Here is a 12,404-nt window from a genome sequence, read left to right on the forward strand (position 1 = left end):
GACACAGCATGAAATAAAAACCTTACAGGTTTTCTAATCAGTTTCAACTCTAGCCAAGCTAAAAAAAAATAAGTTTTACTGTTATACTTAATGTAAATGTTTTTAAGACTGTTTTGTTCCAGTTAGGGAGACTTTCTCCAGATTTCCTCGATAATATTTCCACTGATACAGGAACTACCAGAGGCACCAATACTATTTTAATTATCCCTACTCTATCTTAATGTAAAATTATTTGGGCTGGAGTTACACTGTAAACCCTGAGCAGATTGTGATGGCTGTTGTGATCTCATAAGCAGAATTTCCTTGACTTCCTTCCATCTATCCATTTGTACCAGCTAACTACTTACCTGTAACTTTATTCTCCACTCAAGTGGGAGAGTTTTGGTGGCATGTACAGATTCTACTTTCTCTTCTTTTTCACTGCATTATGCTTATTTCATAACTCCTTGTGCAATTTAATTGGTTCTAGGCAGATTTCCAATTTGTTGCTGTTTGTTCAAAAAATGTGGGGAGGTGTGGGTAGCGTAACCAGCCAGAAATGGGAAAAATAATAATAATTACATTTTTGAATTTTTTTCTTTCAGTGACTACAGTCATCAAATGGCAGTATTTTGGAATAACCATGCTAATGCCTTGTTCAAACTTAGAAGATGGCAAGAGGCATGTTTTTCAGCATCACAAAGTTTTACTTTTAATCCTTCTTTTGCTAAGGTATGCTTTGCTGATTGTCTTTATTGATTGGCTTTGTATTATTATCATTATTAGAATTTTAAATGCTTAAACTTAGGATGTGTATTAATAAAAAAACAGAAATGTGTGTGTGTGTATATATATATGTATGTGTGTATATATATATATATATATATATATATATATATATATATATATATATATGTATGTATGTGTGTGTGTGTGTGTATATATGTGTGTGTGTATATATATATATATATATATATATATATATGTGTGTGTGTGTATATATATATATATATATATATAATTACACACACACACTGATTTCATCCTAGGTGTGTGTCTGGAAACAGTTCATTCTGTCTGCCTCAGCTCTTTGCATTGTGCTGGGATATAGTGGTAAGAGAATGGTGGGACAACAAAGAGTAACATTTTATACCACAGGTATTTATTGAATTTCCCATAAATTTACAAGTCTTGTAACTAAGACAGTAAAAAAAAGTAAAAAATGCTGACGGACCTGTTACTGGGAGACAAATTTTCTTTACATTTCTGTACTTATGATCTGTATTTTTGGCTTAATTTCTTAAAACCTTCAAAATTGTTTATCAATGTTTTTTTTTTTTTTTTTTTAGAGGGCCTGTAGAATAAAATATGGTAGTGTATATTATAGTCATGCAATCATTGATCAAATTTGCAACTTGTAAGGTCTATGGTACTCAAAATTATCAATTAGAGACATTTTAAAAAGCTATTCTGCTTATCCCTTTAGAATTAAGTTGAATACAAAAGTGCCCAAAGCTGAGTGCATTTGTTGCAAAAAAAATTTTGTTGTCTCATTCTCCTACAAGCAGGTCTATAAAACTGTAATAATGGAGATAACTACTGTTCCCATTACAGGCGTATTTCCGTGCTGGACATTCCTTGCTGATGTTAAATAGCATACATGATGCCTTGAACATGTTTATGTCTGGCCTTATGATCCTTCGGGGCAGCGAGCAATCCAGAGATATAGTAGACTTTCTGCATGGCGTCTTCAAGACTTTTGAAGGTATTTCATTTGCCTTTTTTTTTTTTTATCAAAAAATATGTTTATTAAGAGGCCAAAGGGCACAGACATTACAATTAAGCATTCAAAAGAATAGGCCAAGTACAAATACATTGACAGTTGTACAAAAACAAGGAGCATAATACAACCATGATATTATTACTGAAAAGACCCCATGTACAACGTCCACCTCGCCCTTCGCTATATCTTCCAAAAGGAGGAACAAAAACACAAAACAGTGAAACAGGAAAAAATAAACAAATAAAAACAAAACTAAAACAGAAGCAAAACATAAATCTGCTCAACCTGACGACACCCGCTAATCATTATTCAAGTCACCCGACCCGTTAACCCCCTGTCCGTTAACCGTAGGAGTAGACCGGATTCAAAAAATGTGTCTATCTAAGTCCTTAGCACTGTAGCAGTCTGTTAAGAACCAATTGTGGGGGAGCTACGTCCGGGGAACCCAACCAGATTTGTTCAAACTTTCTTGGAGATTTTCTATGAGCGTATGTATTTTTTTCCCGTATTAGAATCTTATTCACCGCCTGGATCCACTGCCGGCTCATCGGAACTCGGGTAGACAGCCAATATCTCGCCAAGAGCTTCCTTGCCAAATAAAGTAATCTAAGCAGGGCAATATAGGTAGGAGGAGAATACAAGTCCTTGTCCAAACCCCCGAGCAAGCACACCAGTGGAGTCACAGGCAATTGAACTTGATATGTAGAATTAATTAACGCGACTACTGCATTCCGATATCCCACAAGTCTGGGGCACCTCCATAGCATATGGAGAAAATCTCCCGAATTAGTCTTACACTTAGGGCATATGGGGGCGTCACGTCTACCCCAGTGATGTAGCTGTACCAGAGTCCTATACACTCTTTGAAGAATGAACAGGTGTGACAGCCTCTGTGCTGCAGACACTGACACTAAGGGACCAGCTTGCAATATTTGTTCCCATCTCTCCCTAACAATGGACCCAATATCTCTCTCCCACTTCTCCCTACAGGGCAGAACATCAGGCACTTGTATATGGGCCAGCAGCTGTAGGTAGGTTCTGGAAATGATACTCCTCTTCACCGTCTCATCAAAGACAGAACCCAGGAAATTGGAGTCCTCCTAATGCAGGGATGAACAATTTCTCTGAGATCTAACTGCATGTTTCAGCCTAATATATAAGTAATGGGAATCACCCAATAAAGGGAACTCTGCTTTCAGCCTTTCATAAGATTTAAGATCCGCCCCATCAAAGATTTGGAACAAGTATTTGACTCCAGCTGCCTCCCATCGAGAGCAACCCGCAAATTTTGACAAGCTCAGAATAAAACCTGTTACGCCAGATGGGTGTACTGGGTAAAAAACCTGTGAGTCCTATTCTCTGTTTAATGTTACTCCACAGTTTCTTAAAAAGGCATACTGTAGGACACGTTGCAGGGGCAGCAGGGAAACCCATCTCCATATGGGATAATGCAATATATGAAGTGTCAGGGTCTATGAGCAAAGCTCTAGAGGGGTCGGTCACAGTCGGCTGATTCCACCCTGTAAAGTGTTGCATTTGAGCTGCATAAAAATAGGTCTGGGCATGAGGGACAGCCATCCCACCCTGATCCTTAGGGTACTGTAGGGTAGCAAGCTTTATTTACACTTGATTGTTCTAAATTAGGGTACCGAAATTGGGAGTCAATACGTTGGAACCAATACTTAGGAATCCACACCGGGGCATTATGTAAGACATACAACAGTTGGGCCCAAATCATCTTGGTCAAATTCACACGTCCCGTAACAGACAAGGGTAATTTACACCAGGCAGAACATTTAATTTAAAACTTTTATAGGAGAGGTTTAAGGTTAAGGGGCACATAATCTGTTGGGTCTTTAGTTACAACTATTCCTAAGTATTTAAAGGAGTCTACCAACTGTATCCTGGAAATACTGTCCGACAATCCTGAAGGGAGATCATCCAGCGGGAGAAGTACCAATTTATGCCAATTAATGGCAAAACCAGATAATTTTCCAAACTGCTCAATCAGTTGCATTGCCACAAGCAGGGATCCATCCGTATCCCCCAGGTATAAAAACGCGTCATCAGCATATAATGACAACTTATCCTCCCTATGCTTCCGTTTAAAACCTACTATGTCAGGTGATTCCCTTATTCTAGAGGCCAAGGGTTCCAATGCAAGGGCAAAAAGCAGGGGCGACAAAGGGCACCCCTGCCTAGTTTCCCGAAACAAAGGGAAGGCCTCTGACAACACAATTTTTTCTAATCCTCGCTGTTGGAGTTTTATCCATTTAATGAAACCCTCCCCCAGTCCAAATCCATGAAGCACAGCCCAAAGATATTTCCACTCCACGCTGTCAAACGCCTTGGCAGCGTCGAGGGAAAGGATCGCCCTATTCCCCGGATTCTCAACCGGGAGCTGAATGTTCAAGAAAAGCCTCCTGATATTTAACGCTGTAGACCTCGCAGGGATAAATCCAGACTGATCCACATGGACCAATCTAGATATAACCGGAGCCAGCCTATTTGCCAAGACCCTCGCCAAGATTTTGACATCTGAATTCAACAACGATATAGGCCTGTAAGAGTCAGGCTGCAGGGGGTCCTTGCCAGGCTTAGGAAGTACCACCACCACAGCTTCCCCCATAGAGGCCGGAAGACGACCAGTCTTAAAGGATTCATTTAATACTTCCAGCAGGCCCGGCAGAAGTGTCCCCCCATACCGCTTATAGGTTTCGATTGGCAAGCCATCTGTGCCAGGGGCTTTACCATTTGCCATTTGTGACACAGCCAATGAAAGTTCCTCTAATTTGAGTGGCGCGTTCAGCATCACCACATCCTGAGCCGTAGCCTTAGGCATGACACACTGGTCCAGAAAGTGGGAGACCGTCTCCTCAGTGGGATTCACTTTAGAAGTGTACACATCCCTAAAAAAATCGGTAAAAACCGAGGCAATCTGAGCCTAATCATTGACTGTGTCTCCAAGCGGAGTTTGAATGGTATTAATATGTGCCTTACCCTGCTGTGCTCTTGCAATCACTGCAAGAAGATGCCCTGTATTCTCCCCTTCATTAAAATAATTCTGTTGGATAAAGAATCTCTTATTCTCGGCCACATTTTGAGAGATCTGCTGATAAAGAGCCTGGGCTTCCAGCCATTTTCTTTCTGTAATGTCCGAGGGGTCCTGAACATATTGCGTTTCTGCTTCCCCTGCTAGTTGCATAACCGTGTTTTCCCATTCCTTAGTTTTAGTCTTAATGGTAGAGATCTGTCTAATGATAAGCCCCCTCATACGGGCCTTCAAGGCGTCCCACACCACCAAGAGGTCGGCAGTACCTCTATTAATGGACAGGAAACCTCTGATCTCCTCCGAGATGGGGTCAGGAGATGGGAATAACTCGAACCAAAAAGGGTTCACCTTCCACAGTCTAGTCTGCACCCGCTGGGAGAACTGAATGCCTAATATAAGAGGGGAATGGTCCGATATATTCCTAGGGAATGAGTTTCCTGCAGGCAGACGACTGCCACAGCATTCTTTCTCAGGGCACAGAACAGAGCCACTCGCTTTACTCCATCACCCAACCCCCGTACATTCCAGGAAACAAAATTAAGTAAGGCAGTCATTACCCAGATATATTAAATCATGAAACACAGGATAACACGCTATCACATGTTGTGCTACTACAATAGAACTCCCAGCAAAAAAGAACCACCCACCATAGGCCAGAAAATTGTTACCACAGGCCAGTGACTAACAAACAGGACAATAAGGGCGGAAAACAATAACCTCCCCTCTGCACATAACATAGACAGGTAAAATGGAAGTCGGTAACTATCAGGCACATATTTGTTAGGTATCACAGGTTGATCCCGGCAACAGGCAGGGAGTAAAAAAAATGCAGAACAAATCAAGCAAAAAAAAAAGAACCCAAACATATGTCAGAGCTTTGCTGCACAAAAAAGGGACCCTGTCTCTCCTAACAGCTGAGAGAACAGAGACCCACAGAAATACGTCCTCGCAGGACAGGTGGGGAACAGGGGGGCCCACGTCTTGACTCAAACCACAAGTCGAAGGAATTTGCATCCTCAAGCTTCACATCAGGACGCTTGCCAATCAAATTCTTCCAGAGTTCTGTCCATCCGCCTTAACAGGATTACAGTAATACTGTGCGCAAACAGGTAACAGAGCCACAGTCTCCGGCAGATAGAAAGAAAAAACAAAATCAGAGCAATTTCTGGGGCACAGGTGCAGGCGCTCTCCGAAGGGAATGTTCCATTCTGTCCAGCCAGGCAGAGGCGGTAGCCGGGTTCTCAAAGAAATGTGTTTCATCATTAGCCACAACCCGAAGCTTTGCAGGATAAAGCATGGCATATGTAACCGCATAATTCCTGAGGCGCTCTTTCACCTCCGTGAATTTAGCCCGTCGGCGCTGTACATCCGCAGAGAAATCCGGATAAAATGGCACTCTGGCGTTATCAATTTTCATGAGATCACCCCTGGTTCTGGCACACTGTAAAATCGCATCTCTATCCTTGAAGTTAAGCAATTTGAAAAGGAATGATCGCGGGGGTTCACCAGGTTTGGGAGACTTAGCTGGGACTCTATGAGCCCTTTCCACTGCAAACATCTTAGAGAAGGATTGTTCACATTTGCCTTTTAACTTGCATTGTATATGGTTTGCCATTGTAAATAGCTGTAATTGGGCAAGGAATGGAAAAGTATGTGCTGATGCTGCACATATTAATGCAACTTTATCTGTTATGTTTATAGAGCAAGGTAGAGTATGAGAACAGACTGATTAAGTAAACGCAACATTTTTTTTCATTCAGGTCTCTTACAGTAGGTGAACCTGATTTTGTGTCAATCTCGCTCTCTTTCTCGGCGAGATTGAGCACCTACGAGCCCCATCGCGGGAGCCAGCGCCGAGCTGGCTTGCCGCGATGGAGACAGAGCCGTCATAGAAGCGACGGGAGATCCGACTTGGATTCCCGCCAATTCTACACGTGTGCGGCGTTTGTTATGAATCCTGAAGGGGAAGTCCCCGCCGGATTTTAAATAAAAATCCGGCATGGGTCCCCCCTCAGGAGCATACCGGGCCCTTAGGTCTGTTATGGGTTGTAAGGAGAGCCCCCCTACGCCGGAAAAAACGGCGTAGGGGGTCCCCCTACAATCCATACCAGACCCGTATCCAAAGCACGCTACCCGGCCAGCCAGGAAGGGAGTGGGGACGAGCGAGCGCCCCCCCCCCCTTCTGAGCCGTACCAGGCTGCATGCCCTCAACATGGGGGGGTTGGGTGCTCTGGGGCAGGGGGGCGCACTGCGGCCCCCCAACCTCAGAGCACCCTGTCCCCATGTTGATGAGGACAGGGCCCCTTCCCGACAACCCTGGCCGTTGGTTGTCGGGGTATGCGGGCGGGAGGCTTATCGGAATCTGGGAGCCCCCTTTAATAAGGGGGCCCCCAGATACCGGCCCCCCACCCTAAGTGAATGAGTATGGGGTACATCGTACCCCTACCCATTCACCTGCAAGAAAAGTGGTAAAAACACAAATAAACCACACAGTGTATTAAAATATTTTATTTTCCTGCTCCGGAGGCCCCCCCTGTCTTCTTTATTAACTCTTTTACCAGGGGGGGCTTCTTCTTTGACGTCTTCGGGTGGGTGGGGGCCGCCGTCTGGTTCTCTTCCACCGCCGGGGGGGGGTGGCTTTTAAAAAAGCCCCCACCCCCCCGGCGGGTTTCCTCCGGCGTCTTCGGCGGGGCTCTTCTTCTTCCGCTATCCCGACGGGTCTTCTCCGCTATCCGGGGGGTCTCGCCGCTCTCCGCTGTTGACTCGTCGCACCCCGGTTCTTCGTCTCGCAGTCCGGTCCCTTCTTCCGTGCTGTACGTCTTCTTCCGTGCTGTGAGTTCTTCTTCCGCGCTGTGACGTCATGTTCTTCACTTCTCTTCTTCTCCCGATGTTGACTCGCCGGTCCTCCTCGCTGAAATGACGGATGCGCGCCTTGCATCGGACCTATATAGGCCTCACAGTCCCATCATGCTCTGTACCTACCCATGTGATACCTACCACGTGGGTAGGTATCACATGGGTAGGTACAGAGCATGATGGGACTGTGAGGCCTATATAGGTCCGATGCAAGGCGCGCATCCGTCATTTCAGCGAGGAGGACCGGCGAGTCAACATCGGGAGAAGAAGAGAAGTGAAGAACATGACGTCACAGCGCCGAAGAAGAACTCACAGCACGGAAGAAGACGTACAGCACGGAAGAAGGGACCGGACTGCGAGACGAAGAACCGGGGTGCGACGAGTCAACAGCGGAGAGCGGCGAGACCCCCCGGATAGCGGAGAAGACCCGTCGGGATAGCGGAAGAAGAAGAGCCCCGCCGAAGACGCCGGAGGAAACCCGCCGGGGGGGTGGGGGCTTTTTTAAAAGCCACCCCCCCCCGGCGGTGGAAGAGAACCAGGCGGCGGCCCCCACCCACCCGAAGACGTCAAAGAAGAAGCCCCCCCCTGGTAAAAGAGCTAATAAAGAAGACGGGGGGCCTCCGGAGCAGAAAAATAAAATATTTTAATACACTGTGTGGTTTATTTGTGTTTTTACCACTTTTCTTGCAGGTGAATGGGTAGGGGTACGATGTACCCCATACTCATTCACTTAGGGTGGGGGGCCGGTATCTGGGGGCCCCCTTATTAAAGGGGGCTCCCAGATTCCGATAAGCCTCCCGCCCGCATACCCCGACAACCAACGGCCAGGGTTGTCGGGAAGGGGCCCTGTCCTCATCAACATGGGGACAGGGTGCTCTGAGGTGGGGGGGCCGCAGTGCGCCCCCCCTGCCCCAGAGCACCCAACCCCCCCATGTTGAGGGCATGCAGCCTGGTACGGCTCAGGAGGGGGGGGGGGCGCTCGCTCGTCCCCACTCCCTTCCTGGCTGGCCGGGTAGCGTGCTTTGGATACGGGTCTGGTATGGATTGTAGGGGGACCCCCTACGCCGTTTTTTCCGGCGTAGGGGGGCTCTCCTTACAACCCATAACAGACCTAAGGGCCCGGTATGCTCCTGAGGGGGGACCCATGCCGGATTTTTATTTAAAATCCGGCGGGGACTTCCCCTTCAGGATTCATAACAAACGCCGCACACGTGTTGAATTGGCGGGAATCCAAGTCGGATTTCCCGTCGCTTCTATGACGCGCTTGCTGGGATGTGCTGTCACTATTCCAGTGAGTGCGAGATCTCGGCACCATGTCGCCGAGTATCAGCGCGACGCTGTCGTGCTAAAAGCACAATATCACAAACACCTACTGTATCAGTGTGAGTCACAATGTTCTTTTATTTATTTTTTGCCTGCCCCTTTATTCTTCACACTTTATTCGGTTGTTTCTTTTTTTTTTAACTTCTTTTTTTTATATATATTTTTAAGCAGGTGGTGGAGACATTTTTTTCAGAGAAGCATACAATGCTGTCTTGAGAGAAGGCTATAGCAAGGATGTCTGGAAAATGCTTATTTTTAAACTTGTGAAAGAAAATATGTATCAGGTAAGGCTTTATTTTTTTTCTATTTTTACCAAGTTTTTAATGCTTTTAAATTGGCCTTTAAAGCAAATCCCTTTTGTACAGGGGAAATCCTAAACCATGGCACTTGATGTAATTGTATGCTTGAAAACTCTGAGAGATTTCAGTTCCCTAACAGCTGCTAGTGTTACACATGGCACTTCCAACTCATTAAAAATATAAACAATCAAATATGTAATATACAGTCGTCTTGTCAATATTATTATTATTATTATACAGGATTTATATAGCGCCAACAGTTTGCGCAGCGCTTTACATCAGGGAAGATAGTACAGTCACAATACAATTCAATACAGGAGGGATCAGAGGGCCCTGCTCGTTAGAGCTTACAATCTAGATGGGAGGGTCAAGTGGAACAAAGGGTAGTAGCTGTGGGGGTTGATCAGATGGACTCAAATGCAAATACAGTTGTTAGTGTGGGTAGGATAGGCTTCTCTGAAAATGAGGGTTTTCAGGGATCCTCTAAAAGCTAATAGAGAAGGAGATATGCGGATAGATTGGGGTAAGGAGTTCCATAGGCTTGGAGAGGCTCTGGAGAAGTCCTGGAGACGAGCATGGGAGCAGGTGATGAGAGAGCTAGAGAGTAGGAGGTCTTGAGAAGAGCGAAGAGAACGATTAGGTTGGTATTTAGAGACTAGGTAAGTGATGTAGCTGGGGGCAGAGTTGTGGATGGCTTTGTAGGTAGTAGTTAGTAGTTTGAATTTAATTATTTGGGTGAGTGGAAGCCAATGGAGGGATTGACAGAGAGGGGAAGCAGAAACAGAGCGGTTGGTAAGGTGGATCAGTCTGGCAGCAGCATTCATGATGGACTGAAGGGGGGTTAGAGTATGCAGAGGTAAGCCAATGAGGAGGGAGTTGCAGTAATCAAGGTGAGAGATGACCAGGGAGTGAATTAAGAGCTTTGTGGTGTCATTGTTTAGAAAGGGGCGTATTTTGGAGATGTTGCGAAGGTTGAGGCGGCAAGATTTGGACAGTGATTGAACGTGAGGTTTAAAGGACAGTTCAGAGTCCAGGACTACACCTAGGACCTTGGCATGTGGGGATGGGCTGATAGTTGTGCCATTAATTTTGACAGAGAGATCAGGGGAAGAGGCACATGGGGGAGGGAAAACAAGTTCCGTTTTAGATAGATTGAGTTTGAGGAAGTGGTGCGACATCCAAAGTGATATATCTGATAGTAAATTAGTGATACGTGAGGAAAATGAACTAGTGAGTTGAGGGGTAGAGAAATAAATTTGAGTGTCGTCAGCGTAGAGATGGTATTGGAAGCCGTGGGAGGCTATCAGCTGACCCAGGGAGGAGGTGTAGATTGAGAATAGGAGAGGTCCAAGAACAGAACCTTGGGGGACCCCAACAGAGAAAGGAAGAGGAGAAGAGGAAGTAGAATTGTAAGTAACGCTAAAGGTGCGGTTGGATAAGTAAGTAGAGAACCAGCGAAGGGTACAGTCACGGAGACCAAAGGTGTGAAGTTTTTTGAGGAGGAGTGGGTGGTCAACCGTATCGAAGGCGGCAGAGTATATACAAGTATAGTGCAAATTATCATAATAGTGTTGAAGCTGTAATCGTATACACATAAAAAAACAAATGGTGCTGTCACAGACTCAGACCTTTTCATGTCTAAAATCATCCTATGACCACTAGGGGCATAGGATGCCTGAAGAATGATATCTTGGACTACCTGAGATGGGATTATTATGTATTTATTATCCACATTATATTCCAAGATCTGTAGGACTATTTTAAGTTGGTTGATTCTGAACTCAACGGGTTAACTGTAGATGTGACTCTTTCATACTGCTGGGTGTTAATGTCCTCACCTCCAGCAATCTCTCTCTTCTTTGTGCTAATTGCCTCTATTGTGTGTGTGAAGATGTCCTGTGTTTACGCTTAAGAGATTGTGTATTGTGCAGCAGATGAATGAAGAGTCGGGGTGTCTAGTCACCTCGCCTGGCTAAATGATTAGATAAATTAGCTCATGTTAATTATTCTGGCCACCTCCTCTTTACTGTATAAAAGATTGTGTTCTTGAATGAATGAATGAATGAATGAAAAACTTATAAAGCGCGGCGCATGCGAACTGAATCGCTTCTGGGCGCTAGTTGTTCGTGTCTCATGACATCAAAAGAGCAGAGTTTTGATCTGTCTTCTGAAAGTCAGGTGGTTTTCCTCCAACCGAATGCTGGTTGGTAAAGCGTTCCATAGTCTAGGACCCTGAAAAGCAAACCTTCTTTCTCCTTTGGACTTGTATTTGGTTTTTGGTACCCTGACCAGATTTTGGTCGGTGGATCGCAGAACGCGATTCGAATTGTGAGGTTCTATCTTGTCGCAAAGATATTGCGGAGCCTTCCCATGGATGCACTTATGTGTTCTTGTTCCTATTAAAGACTCCATACTTAGCACACATACAAGTCTCGTCTCGTTGTGTGTTACAAGGCAGCTAAAATATCTGGTATCTATGTCGAGACTATGGGAAGCAGTATCTGACGGAAGCATTCGGTCTGGATGCGGGGACCTTCCGTGACAGGTGCTGCCAAGCCCCAATTGCTAATAACAAATTTAATAAAAAACTCAATATAAATATATAGTTCACACATATATGTATACAGTGACACTAAAGCCCTGTACACACGATCGGATGTCTGATGGAATCTAATCCGATGGATTTTTTTGTTTGTATATCCAATGAAGCTGACTTTCATCAGTCTTGCATACACACTATCAGACTAAATTCCGACCGTGCCAAAACGCGGTGACGTACAACACTACGACGAGCCGAAAAAAATGAAGTTCAATGCTTCCGAGCATGCGTCGACTTGATTCTGAGCATGAGTGGATCTTTCTCCAATGGAGTTCCACACAGACGGTCAGACTTTTCTATTGTTTTTTTTTATCAATAGGAAAAATCTAAAACGTTCTATTTTTTAACACCGATGGAAAAAAGTTTTCATCGGACAAACCGATCGTGTGTACACAATTGTTTCTGGACAGCCGCACTCTGAAAAAATTGTAGCCTTTATTAAAAGGACAGCACTACAAATCACAGCAACATAAATTAAAACTCGACTGTTGACGCGTTTCGCACTGAAACTAG

At 44.9% G+C, this 12,404-nt stretch overlaps 1 protein-coding gene across 1 annotated transcript in view; it reads left to right on the forward strand.

Moving 5' to 3' along the window:
- The window catches only part of TRANK1 (tetratricopeptide repeat and ankyrin repeat containing 1), a 207,117-nt gene that overhangs the window by 46,926 nt on the left and 147,787 nt on the right, over positions 1-12,404 (forward strand). Inside the window, 3 exon segments of the mRNA XM_040354425.1 lie at positions 585-711; positions 1,594-1,744; positions 9,162-9,277. Of these exon segments, the coding sequence (XP_040210359.1) occupies positions 585-711; positions 1,594-1,744; positions 9,162-9,277 (394 nt within the window).

This window comes from Rana temporaria, chromosome 5, assembly GCF_905171775.1.
Source record: "Rana temporaria chromosome 5, aRanTem1.1, whole genome shotgun sequence".
Taxonomy (NCBI): Eukaryota; Metazoa; Chordata; class Amphibia; order Anura; family Ranidae; genus Rana; species Rana temporaria.